The following is an 18,449-nucleotide window of genomic DNA, read 5'->3' on the forward strand; positions in this document are numbered from 1 at the left end:
CAGAAGTATCCGGTAAATATCGATCCCTGGCCACCCCTTCTTAATGAGCCGTAGGAAAATAATTCTTAACCTCACAGGGTTTGATGAACCCTCCCTCCCCTTTCTATTCCCAGTCATGGCAGTGGAGATCATAAAAATGCTTCCTCCATGTCTCTTCCCTCCTTCCTTTCTTCCTCTCCTAGACAAGGAAGTGGCCGTCTCTGTTCCCATGGATTCGGAAGCTTGTGCCTCTCAGGACAGCCCAGACCCCGGGTTGCTAAGGTGGTGGGTGGTGGTGGAGAGCTGCGGCTTCGGCCTGCGCAGCGCAGTGGGGCGGCGACCGGGAGGCGATGGGGAGGCGGGCGCAGTCGACCCAAGGGTGGAGAAGGGGGAAGGCGAAGGACGCGCGTTCCCGGGCTCGTGACCGCCGGCGGCTCGGGGAACCGGCGCTCAGAGAGCCCAGGAGAGATGGCAGGCGGCGGGGACCTGCGCGTCATGGACACCCTCCGCCTGCTGCTGCTGGTGGCCGCCCTGCCCCTGGTGTCCCGGGGTGTCAGTCGGGGAGCGGCAGACTGGACCCAGGAGAAGGTGAGGGGCTGCTGCTGGGCGATTGTACCTGGGAGGCTCTTGCGGGTGCGGGGACTCAAGAGTCCCGTGACCCCCACCTAGGTAGGATGGGAGGCGGGGCAGAGCCGAAGTCCCCGGCCCCTGCGCCCCGAGGAGTCGGGGCTCTGCGTCCTCGCTGGCCGCGGGGATGCTTTGGAGATGCCACGGGAGCTGGGTGATGTCACCGGCCTCCGCTCGGCTGCGGTCGGATGCGGGTACTGATAGGCACAGGAAGTGTGACTTGCCTGCGGTGGCGGAGCCGGGAGGTGAGGGTGCATCGCCGCGCCGCCGCCCGCTCGGGACACGCGAGGCCAGCGGTCTCTGCGCTCCTGGCCGCCGGGGTGCTGGCCGCGTCTGGCGGTGTGCCCACCGCTCCCTCGCCGCGGCATCCAAGGAAGCCCTCCCGACGTTGAGGTCTCCATGCAGTCTCAGCACGGTCCTGTCACTGTCAGTCTGTTTTAGATTTTTAAGCGGATCAGCTCCGAACGAAGGAGCTTAACTGGAGACATGCTTTACTTTAAATAAATATATATATATATATATATTTCTCAAAAGACAGTAAAATGCAATTGTCAGAGAAATGTATAGAGTTGGAGATTTCACATGAGGAACTTAGGATAAAAGTGATTGGCAAGTTCCCTTTGTGTGAAGTATATAGGTTCACAATTATTTCCCTTTCTTGTGTAACAGTTTTGAAATCCTGAAATTGCTAGGGACTTAAGCAAAGGTTAATGGTATTGGAGTAAATAGTATACTTTTAAAGATACTAAGAAAAGCAGCAATGTAAAGGGATATAAACTTTGACAGTGTTGTTGAACAGATCTTTTAAATGCTTACAGTCTGCCAGTATTGATTCCCAGCTTGGAAATCCAGGACGTAAGGTGAATGCATAGGCCCTCTCGTGGTCCACATGCCTCTCCTGCCCAGCCACAGGCGATGTGTATGAATAGCCCACTTCAGCTCTCTGGGTGACACTTACAGCTTCACCATTCAAGGGCCACAACGTGCCCCACTTACACATGCACACCACTAGCCATAGGGAACCTGGGGAGGATGAGGGTAGTCAACCCAAGAATAACTTCATTATAAGAAAAGCTTCCTTTGCTGTGCAAAAGCTTTTTTTTTTTTTTTTTTTAACATCTTTATTGGAGTATAATTGCTTTACAATGGTATGTTAGTTTCAGCTTCACAACAAAATGAATCAGTTATATATATACATATATTCCCATATCTCTTCCCGCTTGCGTCTCCCTCCCTCCCACCCTCCCTATCCCACCCCTCCAGGCGGTCACAAAGCACCGAGCTGATCTCCCTGTGCTATGCGGCTGCTTCCCACTAGCTATCTACCTTACGTTTGGTAGTGTATATATGTCCATGCCTCTTTATCGCTTTGTCACCGTTTACCCTTCCCCCTCCCCATAGCCTCAAGTCCATTCTCTAGTAAGTCTGTGTCTTTATTCCTGTTTCACCCCTAGGTTTTTCATGACATTTTTTTTTTTAAATTCCATATATATGTGTTAGCATACGGTATTTGTCTCTCTCTTTCTGACTTACTTCACTCTGTATGACAGACTCTAGGTCTATCCACCTCATTACAAATAGCTCAATTTCGTCTCTTTTTATGGCTGAGTAATATTCCATTGTATATATGTGCCACATCTTCTTTATCCATTCATCCGATGATGGACACTTAGGTTGTTTCCATCTCTGGGCTATTGTAAATAGAGCTGCAATGAACATTTTGGTACATGACTCTTTTTGAATTATGGTTTTCTCAGGGTATATGCCCAGTAGTGGGATTGCTGGGTCATATGGTAGTTCTATTTGTAGCTTTTTAAGGAACCTCCATACTGTTCTCCACAGTGGCTGTATCAATTTACATTCCCACCAACAGTGTAAGAGGGTTCCCTTTTCTCCACACCCTCTCCAGCATTTATTGTTTCTAGATTTTTTGATGATGGCCATTCTGACTGGTGTGAGATGATATCTCATTGTAGTTTTGATTTGCATTTCTCTCATGATTAGTGATGTTGAGCATTCTTTCATGTGTTTGTTGGCACTCTGTATATCTTCTTTGGAGAAATGTCTATTTAGGTCTTCTGCCCATTTTTGGATTGGGTTGTTTGTTTTTTTGTTATTAAGCTGCATGAGCTGCTTATAAATTTTGGAGATCAATCCTTTGTCAGTTGCTTCATTTGCAAATATTTTCTCCCATTCTGAGGGTTGTCTTTTGGTCTTCTTTATGGTTTCCTTTGCTGCGCAAAAGCTTTTAAGTTTCATTAGGTCCCATTTGTTTACTCTTGTTTTTATTTCCATTTCTCTAGGAGGTGGGTCAAAAAGGACCTTGCTGTGATTTATGTCATAGAGTGTTCTGCCTATGTTTTCCTCTAAGAGTTTGATAGTTTCTGGCCTTACATTTAGGTCTTTAATCCATTTTGAGCTTATTTTTGTGTACGGTGTTAGGGAGTGATCTAATTTCATACTTTTACATGTAGCTGTCCAGTTTTCCCAGCACCACTTATTGAATAGGCTGTCCTTTCTCCACTGTACATTTCTGCCTCCTTTGTCAAAGATAAGGTGACCATATGTGCGTGGGTTTATCTCTGGGCTTTCTATCCTGTTCCATTGATCTATCTTTCTGTTTTTGTGCCAGTACCATACCGTCTTGATAACTGTAGCTTTGTAGTATAGTCTGAAGTCTGGGAGCCTGATTCCTCCAGTTCCTTCTTTCGTTCTCAAGATTGCTTTGGCTATTCGGGGTCTTTTGTGTTTCCATACAAATTGCAAAATTTTTTGTTCTAGTTCTGTGAAAAATGCCAGTGGTAGTTTGATAGGGATTGCATTGAATCTATAGATTGCTTTCGGTAGTAGAGTCATTTTCACAATGTTGATTCTTCCGATCCAAGAACATGGTATATCGCTCCATCTATTTGTATCATCTTTAATTTCTTTCATCAGTGTCTTATAATTTTCTGCATACAGATCTTTTGTCTCCTTAGGTAGGTTTATTCCTAGATATTTTATTCTTTTTGTTGCAATGGTAAATGGGAGTGTTTTCTTGATTTCACTTTCAGATTTTTCATCATTAGTATATAGGAATGCCAGAGATTTCTGTGCATTAATTTTGTATCCTGCCACTTTACCAAATTCATTGATTAGCTCTAGTAGTTTTCTGGTAGCATCTTTAGGGTTCTCTATGTATAGGATCATGTCATCTGCAAACAGTGACAGCTTTACTTCTTCTTTTCCGATTTGGATTCCTTTTATTTCCTTTTCTTCTCTGATTGCTGTGGCTAAAACTTCCAAAACTATGTTGAATAAGAGTGGTGAGAGTGGGCAACCTTGTCTTGTTCCTGATCTTAGTGGAAATGCTTTCAGTTTTTCACCATTGAGGATGATGTTTGCTGTGGGCTTGTCATATATGGCCTTTATTATGTTGAGGAAAGTTCCCTCTATGCCTACTTTCTGCAGGGTTTTTATCATAAATGGGTGTTGAATTTTGTCAAAAGCTTTCTCTGCATCTATTGAGATGATCATATGGTTGTGCAAAAGCTTTTAAGTTTAATTGGGTCCCATTTGTTTATTTTTGTTTTTATTTCCATCACTATGGAGAACAGTATGGAGGTTCCTTAAAAAGCTACAAATAGAACTACCATAAGACCCAGCAATCCCACTACTGGGCACATACCCTGAGAAAAACCGTAATTCAAAAAGGGACATGAACCACAATGTTCATTGCAGCACTGTTTACAATAGCCAGGATGTGAAAGCAACCTAAGTGTTCATCAACAGATGAATAGATAAAGAAGATGTGGCACATATATACAATGGAATATTACTCAGCCATAAAAAGGAACGAAACTGAGTTATTTGTAGTGAGGTGGATGGACCTAGAGTCTCATACAGAGTGAAGTAAGTCAGAAAGAGAAAAACAAATACTGTATGCTAATGCATATATATGGATCTAAAAAAAAAAAAAGGTACTTTTGAACCTAGTGGCAGGGCAGGAATAAAGACAGACGTAGAGAATGGACTTGAGGACATCGTGTGGGGGGGCGGAGGGGGGAAGCTGGGGTGAAGTGAGAGTAGCATCGACATATATACACTACCTAATGTAAAACAGTTAGCTAGTGGGAAGCAGCCGCATAGCACAGGGAGATCAGCTCCGTGCTTTGTGATGACCTAGAGGGGTGGGATAGGGAGGGTGGGAGGGAGGCTCAAGAGGGAGGGGATATGGGGACATATGTATGCATATGGCTGGTTCACTTTGTTGTACAACAGAAACTAACACAGTATTGTGAAGCAATTGTACTACAATAAAGATCTATTAAAAAAAATAAATCAGCAAAATCTTAGCAAAAAGAAAAAGAAAGAAAAGCTTCCCATGGGGATTCAGCACAGACTTAAATCTTCTCCTTCCTGACCAGAAATTGGGAAGGGGCATTAACTACCGAAATGTGGAGCCGCCAAATGTGTCTATGATACGTGGACATGAATGGAACTAAATGAGGTGGGGACTGTTTGAGGGACCTGCTCTGAAGGGATCATCTACAGGCAGGATGTATTTGTGGGTGGGAGAAGGTGCTGGATTCTTACAATGTTTTAAATGAATGAGACTAACTTTTGAGAAATGTCTTTTAAAGCATGCATCCCTTTTATATTTAAGAAACTTCTGATCGCTTTTCTATTGGGAAATTGTTTCCTTTAAAGTGATGCAAGCTAAAGAAGCAAATGACAAAATCAACCATGACAATTCCTGATTTCTGGTTCCCCCTGCCCTCCCTTACTCTCCAGGCTTTCATAAAGTCTTCCAGATGTCACGTACAGTTTGAAGCCTGGGAAATGAATTAATCCACACTAAAATACATGCCTTCCTGCTCTGAATGGCATTTAGCTATTTTAGTCACGTGGGGTGTGCCCTTGGCACACTGGTCTGCCGAAAGGTGAGGTGTGGTAAAGGAAGCATTGATTTTGAAATCCATTTTCTTTGCTTTGAAATAAAGGTGTGTCTCTAACAGTGGGATCTAATATGTAAGAACAGTTCAACCCTAATTTTTGGTTGTGTTTAGAAGACCGTGATTTGCTTATTTGAAACTTGTAAACATTGTTTTCCAAAGAAGTAATATTATAAGTTGTTAGATTCACAGGTGGGCCCACAGGTATATATTTAGGGGCATTGGCATCTGGGTACCAGGATTCTATATATAAGCATCTGACTTGAATCTCACTGTGCCTCTGTGAGGAGGGTACGTTCATCCCCAATTTACAGATGAGGAAACTTGACCACCATTACAGCAGCGAACTGAAGAGCCCTTATCTTTCTTTAGTTTAACTATCCCTTTATTATTGGATAGTTAGGTTGTTTCCAAACTTTATTGTAAAGCTGGGACCCAACATATTTTAATTGGTAGAATTTTCCTTTATTATTTGAGTCATATTGAGGGTGGAGGGACAGATTTTTTGAACAGAGGAACCTTGAACAGGAAAGTTGGCCTCACCTAAAAGTCCTCCTCCAGGGTAGTTCTGGAGGACAATTACTGCTCTCACAGCATTTCACATTCTTCTGCTTCTGGAGCCACATATATTCTAAAAAATCTTAGGGTTCCCCTCCTCCATGGTTCGAAAAGTTCTTAGCCATCTACCCCTCTACCCATCATGATTCTTATGAATCATGAAGCAGCAATGGAGACTCCGAGGAAGGGACAGGGGGCCAGTGGTAGCCTGGGTATTGGTGGCAGAGGGAGAAAGAAAATGTGCCATTTTTGAGCTTCTACCATCTGGCAGATAAGTACTATGACATCCATTATACAGATAAGGAAATTTTTCCTAGCTAGTAAGTGAGGGAGCTGCGATTTGGCCCTAAATTGTTGTTTTCAAAGCCTGCACTACTTTGCTTTTAGATAGAGGGCTGCTAGCCTTTAAAGAAGACAGAACTTTATCTTATTCACTTCCCAACTGTTCCACAACTGTATTTGTAATATCAGTGGCATCTGACACAGAAAGAGTTCAGTAAATGCCGGCTGGGTTGAATCTGCCGTAGACACAGGTGTTAATCTGAGTGCTGTCTGGGGGACGCTCATATGGGATGGAAACTAGAATTGAATTGGCTATGCTTCTGTAATGTTCTCCCTTTAATTCAATGGTTTGGGACCTCAAATCCCTCTGCAAGCTGGGCCAGCTCTACAAATTATGTAATTAAACTCCTCTTTGGCCTGGCACCATGTGATTAGTCCAGAGGAGATGCTGTAGGATATCTGGGTCACACTTTTTTAGCTGAAAGATTCTTGTCACCCAGAGCAGACTTATTGTCCTTTCTGCCTGGATGAAAGACAAGGCAGGGGCTGTAATAGAGACTCATTCCTCTGAGAATGCCTGTCCCAATAGAAAATTGTCTACATGCCTTTTAACTGAAATAAACCTAGAATAATTGGGGGTTGGCATTTAACATTGGGCTCAACGTAGTTTTGCCTCATTTGTTTACTCTCCTCACGCCCAGCCCACACTTTCTTTCCAGGTTTCCCCTCTTCTTCCTTCCTCTCAGCCCCACATAGATGTCTAGATTTATTGGATTCTGAGAGTCAGCCTCCACAAAAATAGCATGGATGCCATTTAGTTTGGAAAAAGCGAATGCTTTTCCATTCAGGGCTTTAATAAATATCAATAGAAAGGCTTAAGTAATTAACTGAGTGTGACTGTTTCCCCTTCTCTATCCATCACTGATTGGGAAGCTTTTAATCTCTGTGATTTCACAGGGGCATCTTTATTCCCAGGGAGGCAGGGTGAAGGAGGGCACTTTACTGAAGTATGTTCATTAAGTGGGTGAGCCCAGGAGGTTGAGGATCAACACAGGTCAGTGTCTGTACTCAGGAGCACTGATGGGCCTGTCTGCTGAGCTTACCCTTTATTCATCCATTAAGCATTTTTTGGTGCTATTTGTCAACTATGTTTCATCCACGGTATCTGTTACAGGTAGAGATGCTGGAGGGTTATTTATTTTGTTCCCATTTTTTCTTAAATCTCTTAAGAACTCTTTCAAGCCTCCATAAATCACCTATTTATATATCTATCTTCTTCCTCCCCGTCCTTATTTCCCAACATCTCGGGGCTCACGGGAATTTCCTTGGCCTCCTGTTTGGTCCACCAGTTGTTGGACTGTACCCCTCAGGCCTGCAAGCCTTGTAGTTGCCTAGTTTCAAGGCCAGAGAAAGAGCCCGGTGACAGTGATAGAGACATCAATGATTTATTGGACAGGGGGATCTTACATGTCCAAAACAAAGGGTCCTGGAGTGACACTCCACCCCACTGGGCAGGTGGGCAGTGCGGCGGGGGGAGGTCATGGCAGCAATCTTTAATATAAATTGCCCATTTACACATCAGCTTGATTTCCTTTCACTGTGGACATGGAGTGAAGGACCACAGTGACCAGGTAGGTTCTGGGATGGAGTAATAGATAGTGCATAGAAAAGGAGCCCCTGGCCAAACAGCCTTTGACACAACAGTTCTTGATTGTCACCATGACTACTGGGCCAACTCAACTCTAAATCATCACGAGCATCGACTCTCAGAAATTCAAAAAGAACAAAGCCCATCAACATTGACCCACAGCACTTCCTGGCCCTTTGCAGCAGGCAGCCACTTGTCTTTCCTGACTTTATAATTTCTGTTCATTCAACTGATTTGGTATATATGATGGCAAACATGCCCATTTTACTTTATTATTATGTAAACATAATCTTAGTGAAGTTGAACTATTTTAGAAAAAGAGTTCATCTGTCGATTCCACATTTGATGAATTCATCCAGTATTTATTGAGTGTGCCACGTGAGCTGGGTACTGTGTGGTTCTGGGGAGAGAGTGGAAAGTAAGAGAGATAGTTCCTGTCCTCCTGGAGTTGACCTCTTGCATGAAATCAGACATTAAACAAGTAAACACACAAGGCCTCTGGGCTACGACCTGAAATGAGCAGGAGTTAGCCAGGTGAAGAGGAAGGGGAAAGCCTTCAAGGTAGAAGGCACCACAATGCAAAGGCCCCAGGAGGCCTGAGCCTCACACTGCTTTGGGTCCTGGAAGGATGCCAGGTGACTGAAGCATGGTGAACCGGGGTGGGGGCGGGGTGGGGTAGGGTGGGGGGTGAGTGGCCCTGCATGGGGCTTGTGAGGCAGCAGGAGAGACCGGAGGCTCTTGTTGGCCCGTGTTAAGTAATAATTAACCATGTAAGTTTCCAACTTCTTGCCTCCATTCTCTTTTCACTTCTCACATTTCTATTGTCTTTTAGCTCCTTCTTCCTTCTCAAAGTGCTGTTTGAGAGTTAACAGGAGGACTTAGATCTGAGGTACCAAGGAGTTTAAAGGCTGCAGCAACAAATTTACTAAGGAAATATATTTTAAAATATATTGCCAGTAAATAAACACAAACCTTGAGATGTTCCAGATACAGCATTGATACGTTGTGTTTAACAGTGGAAGTTCACAGACAGTGTAGGAAGGCAGAGGAGAACTAGCATGGGATGGGGAATCTACAGGGCCAGGATCCTTTCTCTCGAACTTAACCTGTAACTCTCCTACAACCTTGGGAAAATCAGTTGGTTTCTCTGACTCAGTTTCCACTGACAGAAAGCAAAGAGATTGGATGATAATCATCTCTCAGTGGCCTTTCCAGCTTGGAATTCTATCCCTCTTAATGTTTGATAGACAGTAATAGAACTAATAAAACTTTCCAAATAGTTACTGAGGCAGTTTACATGTATTAGCTCAATTATAATTACCCTAGGAAGTAGGTGTTATTACCTCCCTTTTACAGATGAGAATGTTAAGCCTTAATAAGGTTAAGTAACCTGGCCAGCTAGTAGTAAGTGGTGGGGAGTTGAGTTGAGAGGCTGAGTTGAAGGGGGGCCGCCTGGACCCACAGCTCACGCTCTCTGCATGATAATACCTGAGAGTGACGCTGAAGCATAGCGAAGTGTAGATGGGTATAAGTAATTAGGCAACAAGCATTCTCTAATTCCACAGTGTCCCATGGAGTGAAGATAGCCATGTGATAACTTAGACATAGTCAATTTACACAGGTCTTGGAAAAAGCTGTAAAGTAGACAGGGCTCCCCTGAGCTCTGTTTTGCATTCCAAAGAATTTATGTTACCTTCAACATTCCCCTTAGGGAAGAAATCCTCTGATCAACGAATCACACTGATCCCTATGGGGAGGAGTAACACATTCCATCATTGAGTACCTGATAAACATGTAATGAATGGGGGCTTCCCTGGTGGCGCAGTGGTTGAGAATCCGCCTGCCGATGCAGGGGACACGGGTTCGTGCCCTGGACCGGGAAGAGCCCACGTGCCGCGGAGCAGCTGGGCCCGTGAGCCATGCCCGCTGGGCCTGAGCGTCCGGAGCCTGTGCTCCTTAACGGAAGAGGCCACAGCAGTGAGAGGCCCGTGTACCACAAAAAAACCCCAAAAAACCAAACATGTAATGAATGAATGATTCATCATTACTCGTATCACATGTAAAGTCATATCCAAAATACAAATTTGAATGTTATGTTTGTTCAGCTGCTTAAATTAGGGTTCACTTAATTAATATATAAGTGTACCAAAGAGTGTGAGCATTAATAGAATATTAAAATAATTTTCATTGAAGGCAAAGGTGTACTATTTAGTGGGTTATAGAATCATCAAGCTCTGGCTGAAAAGAATTGCAGCAATCATCTAGGTTAGTGCTATTCAATAGCAATATATAATGTGAAGCACATATATAATTTAAAATCTTCTAGTAGCTCTATTAAAAAAGAAAAAAGCGATAGGTGAAACCAATTTTAATACTATATTTAACTCAATATATCAAAAATTTTCATTTCAACGTGTAATCACTATAAAAATTATTAGCGAGATATTTTACATTTTTTTCATGCTGGGTCTTTGAAATTCAATATGTGTATTACACACATCGACTGTCTACATTTCAAGAGCTTAATGGGCACATGTGGCTTGTGGCTACCACATTGGACAGTGCAGATTTAGCTCAAATTCCTTTATTGGTATTTTGAGGGGAATGAGAATTTAAGGGACCTGCCCAAGGTCATCCAACCTATAAATGGCAGCCAGAAACTTTGAATCTAGTTTCTCGCACCCCAGGAATACACTTACTCTGTAACACCTCACTGGCTTTTATAAAGCAATTATGCTAACAAATTATATTGTTTTTTGGCTGTAGTTTTTGAAATATTAAGTTTTCTTAAGACTAGAATATCAATTGTTATTTGTAAACCTTAGTTTTACAAAGCAATTGTACAAAAGTTATTAAAATTACACAGGCTATAAGTGTTAAATATTAATTCTCAGGTTCAAAGCATTATATTAATTCTGTTTTAAAAACAAGCCGCCAAAACAGTTTAAGTTCTAGATCTAAGAGGCCAATTTTAAAGTTGAGTAGTTTAATTTACTTTGTATAACGTAAGAGCTATCCCTTTATTTTGAGGTTCAAAGCGAATATTTTACAATTGCAAGTGTCTCAGGATAAGTCTTAAACATATTATGAAATGATAGCCAGTTAAATAATTTTATTTGATCCTCAGAATTATCACCAACCGGCCCTTTTGAATGTATCGTCTCTTCGACAAGTTGCAGAAGGCACCAGTATTTCTGAAATGTGGCAAAATGACTTACGACCGCTGCTGATTGAGCGATATCCCGGATCCCCTGGAAGCTATGCTGCTCGCCAGGTGAGAAAACAGCACAAACCTGAAGGCTGTCGAACACTTTGCTTTCACATGAGAGAGAACATTATGCCTGAAGTGCCGAGTTGTCTGATATTCAGATCTGTCATCTCATCTTTTTCACTAAAATAAGCACCCAGAAAACCAAACAACTGAGAGCAAATATCTGTTCTGAATTAAAAGATGCATGTTAACCTAAATCAATTTATGTGTGAAATCTCTGTCTGGGGTGCAACATCAGACAGGGTACTAAGTACTCAACTCTTGATCGTTTCTATGACACAACCCCGGGTACCAACCGAGTTTTCTTGGACCCTAAACACCCAATATCAACAGGCTTGGACATTTCTTTCTTAATGGCTCTGAGTCAAGAGTGAGTTACTGTCCTAACAAGCCTTTATTCCCCTTTGGGAAATTGTATTCTCCCAGGAGGGAGAGTCAAGATCAGTGATAAGCTACTCTGTCCAGTACAATGCTTCTCAGGCTTCTGACTCTGGCCCATGGTAAACAAATATATATATTTTACGTTTTATACACACAAACATAGAGTTAACTGATACAAAAGTTTCATGAAAAATACTCCTATTACCTGCAATCTACCCTGATATTAATTCTATTTTACTATTTATTATTATGATTTTTTAAAAGCTGGTCATGACCCACTAATCTGTTTTCAAGGCACACTGATTTGCACACTGCAGTTTGAAAGGCACTGCTATAGAGGGTAGATTAAGCCATAAGGTGGGCTAGACCTGAATGTCTCTCTGTCTCCTTAGTGTCAGTCCTCTTAAGTAATCTGAAACCCCAGCTCTGAATGACTGTTTTTTCAAAGTAGCCCCATTTTAAGGGGCAGCTTGGGAAGGAATGGGGTGAGGCTGGCCTCTCATATCCTCCTCTGAGAGTAGTCCACCTGCCCTAACACTTCAGGCAAATACCTTGGCACTCTGCTGCTGTGACAGAGTGATACCTGCAAGGCCTGGCAGCACAGCTGGTGGGCTCTTCCTCTCTATCCAGTATTTGGCTTCTGCTTTTCAAGTTGAGCCCAGATGCCATTGTCTGTTGCCCCGTTAGCCTCTTGTCTTCTATCCAAACAGCTCTTGCTTCCCCTAAGGACTTAGGTGGCAGAGACCCAAAGAGCACCTTAGTTCTTTCTAAGCTCTAGGCAGAGTGAGGAATAATACTGATGATGGCTGATGTTCACCTGGCACTTTTTTCAGGTCAGCCACTTTACAGAGGTCTTTGCATGGATCGTCTCATTCCGTCCACACAATAATTGTGGGTACAATTGTTCTCCCAGTGCTACAGATTTAAAAAGACCTGAGGGGGCTACTGTGGTGGCGCAGTGGTTAGGAATCCGCCCGCCAATGCAGGAGACATGGGTTCAAGCCCTGGTCTGGGAAGATCTCACATGCCACAGAGCAAATAAGCCCGTGTGCCACAACTACTGAGCCTGCGCTCTAGAGCCCGCGAGCCACAACTACTGAAGCCCGTGCACCTAGAGCCCATGCTCCACAAGAGAAGCCACAACAATAAGCCTGCGCACCACAACGAAGAGTAGCCCCTGCTCGCCGCGAATAGAGAAAAACCTACGTTCAGCAACGAAGACCCAATGCAGCCAAAAATAAATAAAATTAAAAAAAAAAAAAAAGACCTGAGGCTTAAGTATGCAAATTAACTCGCTCAAGGTTGTACGCATAGCAGTGCTGAGGCCAGAACCTGGACTGGTATCTGCTTGACCTCTCCATCCAATCCCTGGAGAATGGTAGCAGGGAGAGACCAGCTCTGTGGTGTGTGCTTACAAATGTGTCCAGCTCTGTATCTTCTCAGGCCCGGGTCCGAGAGTGAGGTGCATACCACTCATTTCAGTGACCTCCCCTGGGCCTCGTCTCCCAAGCATTTTCTAAAAGAAGTTCAGGGCATTTACTGGGTCTTCCCCAAATCCTCAGTTCCTCATTAGAAAAAATCTAGGTCTGTAGCGCTCACTTATCTCCACTTTTTTCATTTCCCGGTACCATTTGCTCAGAAGGCCAAGTATACACCGAGAAATGTATGTGCATACTTCAGACCTGAGGTTCCTTGCCTGTGACCTCTAGAAAGCCATGAAGACAACAAATATTGCTATTTGATCTTTAACGTCAACAGAATAGATTTCACAAATAATACACATAGGTTCTGTCGTGGTTTAAAAAATTCATATTCATTTAAAAGTGTTACGGAATCCATAATAACATCTTCCATGTCATGTGGGGTGGAGGCAAGTGAGAAATTTACTGACGGTGCTTTGGAATGTGCTGGGAATAGCTGCTGGGCTACCTGCACATGGGCTGGCTGACAAAGTAGTAGTCCTAACAGGATGGTTGTGTTAGAAATCTCACTTAAGAGATTTGATTTTATAATTTTGGGGAAAGAAAATTACCATGAGTTTTAGGAGAGCTGTCCCCTAAGCTGTGGAAGATAAATGGTTCCCTCTTTTGAAGATGAGGTAGATGACACTGAGTTATTATGAGGGAACTACACTTAATGGCTTTAATTTGACTAGGATCAGTACCTTTTACTCTGAACTACATTTTGACAAGAATGGTGGAAAATTATTTTTTTCTCCTAAGGCATTTTTGAGCACTAGATCAGATGTTTTATAATTCACAGAGTTTCAGGGTTATAATTAAAGAAGACTCTAAAATCTAAAAAAAAGTGTGGACTTGATATAAAATTGGTTAGTGATTTAACTTTTATCAGTTATCAATAGAGATGTGCATTGCTATGAATTCCCTTTCAGAAGATAATATGGGAACAATATCCCATAGTCTGCATTTTTATTGTCTCCGATCAATGGGCCTAAAGCTGCCTGTTGGATTTTTAGAATATTTTTATTCGAGAAGATACTTTATTTGTAAATTTAATACTTTGACAGTATTAATTTTTAGAGGATTTCAGTGATTTCTAGCTGAGAGAAGAATAAAAAATACATTTAAAAAATCAGGGTGGTAAAGTCTCACTAAGGAGCAAGCCAGAAACTTTGTCTAAAAGAGGCAAGCTAGAAACTTGGTGGTTAAAATCCCCTGTGTCCAGTGCATCTGAGTAGCTAAAGCTGGGCTTCTTCGTTGAAAGGTATGTGTATCCCTGAATGGAGGGCTCTGGGTGGAGGGCCTTCAGCTTGCAGCCTGAGAGACTAATATATGGTGCACCCAAGAGGGAGGAGGACCCTGAAGTCCCCAGTGGCAGGGTTCAGCATCCAGACAGGGTCTGTTTGCAGACTTATTGCAAATATCACAGGATCTGCTTCCTCCAAACAAATCTGCTCTACTAATGACAGTGTTTCTCAGAACTTGGAAATGAGAATGTAAGTTTAATTAATTTGACCCAGGATCATTCACCAGTGTTAACCTAAAATCCCCTGGGGCCTTCCTCCCCAGGAAGTAGAATGCCATGTTTACTTTTATCTTTCTCTCTCTTCCTCTCTGTCTCTCCACTCCCACTCTTGGCCTGTCTCTGTCTCTCTCTCCTTGTCTCCCCCTCTATTTTCATATCCTTTTCTTTGTCTCTCTTTTCAATCTCCATCTCTCTCTGTCTCAATCTATCCATCTCTCTTTGTCTCTTTTCTGCCTTCTCTATTTAAAAAGATAGATGTATAGAAATCCAAAATACAGTCTGTATTTCTAAACTGCATTTTAGCATGCCTGGTAGGCAGAGGCTTTTGCTACCTGTAGTTAGAGAAGCACAGCTGCTTTATGCCCTCTCATAGCCAAGCACTCCCTGTTTAGGGGCACTCTAGTGAGAAGAGCAGTAGCTTCTGGAGCCTGCTCTAGAGAATTATAGTGGGAACTTGCAGACTAAGTCTGCAAGCCAAAAGCTCAACTGTAAGGGATATTGGTGACCTAATTAGATTATGCAGCCAATTTGATTGTTTATAAAGAAATTAGTTGCTAAGATAAATAAAAATATTTATACTGAATAAAAAATGTTAGTTCAGGCAGAACTCTTTTTGGGGGCATTTGCTGATGCTTTTGTGGATTTTAGTGTCAACACAGATATCAGAAATTTGGCCAAAACCTGTTCACTGGATGAGGAATGAGTTTGTGTGTGAGACTTCAGCTGAGCAAAGCTAACAGATATATCTTTTAAAATCCCAGTTCATTTTGTAAGCATGCAGGCAGCTATTGGTATTGAACACATTTTATGGAGCAGCTCATCATCTGGATACCAGATGTTCTGGCGGATGTGCTTTTTATTTTTTTTTAAGATTGACCCCTTTTATGGAAAAATATCTTTTCACCAAAGTCTGAGGATAACTTATTTTCAAATTCTCTGGAAAACTTGTCTTAGATGCAGTGATTTCTCTCTAGTCAAACTATTAATGTTCCATATCATATAATTTTATATAATCTCATTGAGAATAACTTATTTGTTATAATCAACCCATATTTACCGATAGCCTACTGTGTACAAAGCTCAGTGCTAAGAATTGTGGAGAATAACAAAATAAATGAGATATGAGTGATAATTTCAAAAAGGTTATAAAGTTTTAAAAATTATTTTTATATGAAAAGGCAACCTGTAAATGTGTAATAGAAAAGGTGAGGTACTGTGTATACATGCTCTTTAGGCCAAAGTCCACCTCCTGACAGAGAGCAAGGAGTGAATATCTGGGAAACTGTTTGTTTATTTGGCTTTTGCAGGGCTGACTGTAGAAGCACTGTCCTCCCTCTGGCTTAGTTTTCCTCTTCCTGGAAGCTTCCTGCCCCAGTTGTTCCAAGGCCCTTGCCTACGTGTCATGTCACATTAGTTAGGGCAGGTCACACAAGACTTGGCTAGGCTAGAAAGTCATGTGTGGAGGGGAATCTCCCATTCTTTTCCAGTCATTATAAGTTATTTGTTTATCACCTCAAGGTCCATCCCCACTGGATGTTCATTGTGGAACAAACTGCCAGATGTGTTGATGGTTAGTTTGTTGTGTGACTTAAAAATAATTTTTTAAGGCAACTTACAAAAATCTGTATAATATTTCAAAATGAAATAAATGGAACATAGTGAGGAAAATAAAGCAAAGGGAAAATAAAGATAGGAAAGGGCAAATGGAACAGCAATGAACTCATCTGTAGCTTTTCACACCACAAACTCTAGATTCTTTTTATTTTTTTAATAAATTTATTTATTTTATTTATTTTTGACTGCATTGGGTCTTTTTTGCTGTGTGCGGGCTTTCTCTAGTTGTGGCGAGCAGGGCTACTCTTCACTGCGGTGCGCGGGCTTCTCATTACGGTGGCTTCTCTTGTTGTGGAGCACCAGCTCTAGGTGCATGGGCTTCAGTAGTTGTGGCACGCAGGCTCAGTAGTTGTGGCTCACGGGCTCAGCTGATCCGCAGCATGTGGGATCTTCCCGGACCAGGGCTTGAACCTGTGTCCCCTGCATTGGCAGGCGGATTCTTAGCCACTGTGCCACCAGGGTAGCCCTAGATTCTTTAAGAAGACACCTCCAGTCCCTGAAGTGGTGTTTCTTTTCCATCTGCTGTTCTTCCCTGTCAGTCACCATGTTGCTCACAAAGCCCAAGATGACCAGGAGAGATGAGAAAATAGATTCTTCCTTATTTTCACCAGCGTTTGCAGTGGGTCTGGACCTGCCTGGAATGCAAAGGGAAAACTGCTTGATATGTCATTATGGTTCAGAGTTGCTTATTGATTATTAGAGCGGGCAGAACCTCAAATATCCCCCAACCATCCCCTTGTAACGGGACTCTCTGTGAATTATCCTTAACAGGTGAGCATTAGTATTTTTTGTTAGTGTTTGTTACATTATGAAATATTTGCTGACTGGGGGCACATACTAAGTGCTTCGGACAAAAAGAGCTGCCATGTGCAGTTCTCACCCTCAAAGAGCTTAGAGTACAAGTTATGACCTGTACGACCCACCTAGTATATCTAATTTCTCAAACCTGTCTTGTTATCCTCCTAGAAATATTAAAAGTGGGCTTTAATATATACTGAACTGGAGCTCCCTCTCCTGATGTGCAGAGATGTCCATGATACACTGTTAAGTGAGAGGGGCAAGGAGCAGAGCAAATATAGAGTAGGATTCTATTCTTATAAGAATATACATCCCTCGGCCAAATATACGTGTTTGAGTGCTAGTACATGTTTGTATAAATAGGAGAAAGGTGTGGAAAGATATACAGCAGACTCTTAACATTGGTAATATTAACAGTTGGTTGAGTTGGATTGGCAGGGGGAGGTTAAGGGAGAGGGAGATGATTAGCTTTTCCTTTAAACATCCTTGCTTCATATAATAAGCATGGATTGCATTTTTAGCTTGAAAGGCATTACATAAAATTTAACTGTCTAGAGCTGAAATTTTGTTTTTTGTTTTGATCAGCACATCATGCAGAGAATTCAGAGACTTCAAGCTGACTGGGTCTTGGAAGTGGATACCTTCTTGAGTCAGACACCCTATGGGTACCGGTCTTTCTCAAATATTATCAGCACCCTCAATCCCACTGCTAAACGACACTTGGTCCTCTCCTGTCACTATGACTCCAAGTATTTTCCTCATTGGGACAACAGAGTGTTTGTGGGAGCCACTGATTCAGCTGTGCCGTGTGCGATGATACTGGAACTTGCCCGGGCCGTAGACAAGCAACTCCATTCGTTGAAGGTATCTGTTTCCCTCTTGTAGATTCCTGAGATAAAACGTGTTAGCAGTAATTCAGAGTGAATTCTAGAATCCTTGGGTGAGTGAGAAAGCCATTTAGAAGTGTAGACTTTCTGTACAATTTGTACTAATTTGTTGCAAAATGAAATGAAGTTGAAATAATATTAATTGGAAGATTATATTATTTAAAATGTTGGGCTTCCCTGGTGGCGCAGTGGTTGAGAGTTCGCCTGCCGATTCAGGGAACACGGGTTCGTGCCCCGGTCCGGGAGGATCCCACGTACCGCGGAGCGGCTGGGCCCGTGAGCCATGGCCGCTGAGCCTGCGCGTCCGGAGCCTGTGCTCCGCAACGGGAGAGGCCGCAACAGTGAGAAGCCCGCGTAATGCAAAAAAAAAAAAAAAAAAAAAAGTAAAATGTCCACCATGGGCAATAAGTACATGACAGTATATTCATTGATTGGCACTTGATTCCTTAGTTATGAATACATATCAAATTAAAAAAAATTTTTCT

General features: G+C 42.5%; 1 protein-coding gene across 1 annotated transcript in view; it reads left to right on the forward strand.

Moving 5' to 3' along the window:
• The first annotated feature begins 432 nt into the window (after positions 1-432).
• QPCT (glutaminyl-peptide cyclotransferase) overlaps positions 433-18,449 on the forward strand; it is a 30,139-nt gene continuing 12,122 nt past the window's right edge. Inside the window, exons 1-3 of the mRNA XM_082851416.1 lie at positions 433-567; positions 11,156-11,302; positions 17,663-17,941. Coding sequence (XP_082707542.1) covers positions 448-567; positions 11,156-11,302; positions 17,663-17,941 — 546 coding nt within the window. The 5' untranslated portion in view covers positions 433-447. The remainder of the gene's footprint in view (positions 568-11,155; positions 11,303-17,662; positions 17,942-18,449) is intronic.

The sequence above is a fragment of the Leucopleurus acutus genome (assembly GCF_964270905.1).
Source record: "Leucopleurus acutus genome assembly, chromosome: 12".
NCBI classification, from domain to species: Eukaryota; Metazoa; Chordata; class Mammalia; order Artiodactyla; family Delphinidae; genus Leucopleurus; species Leucopleurus acutus.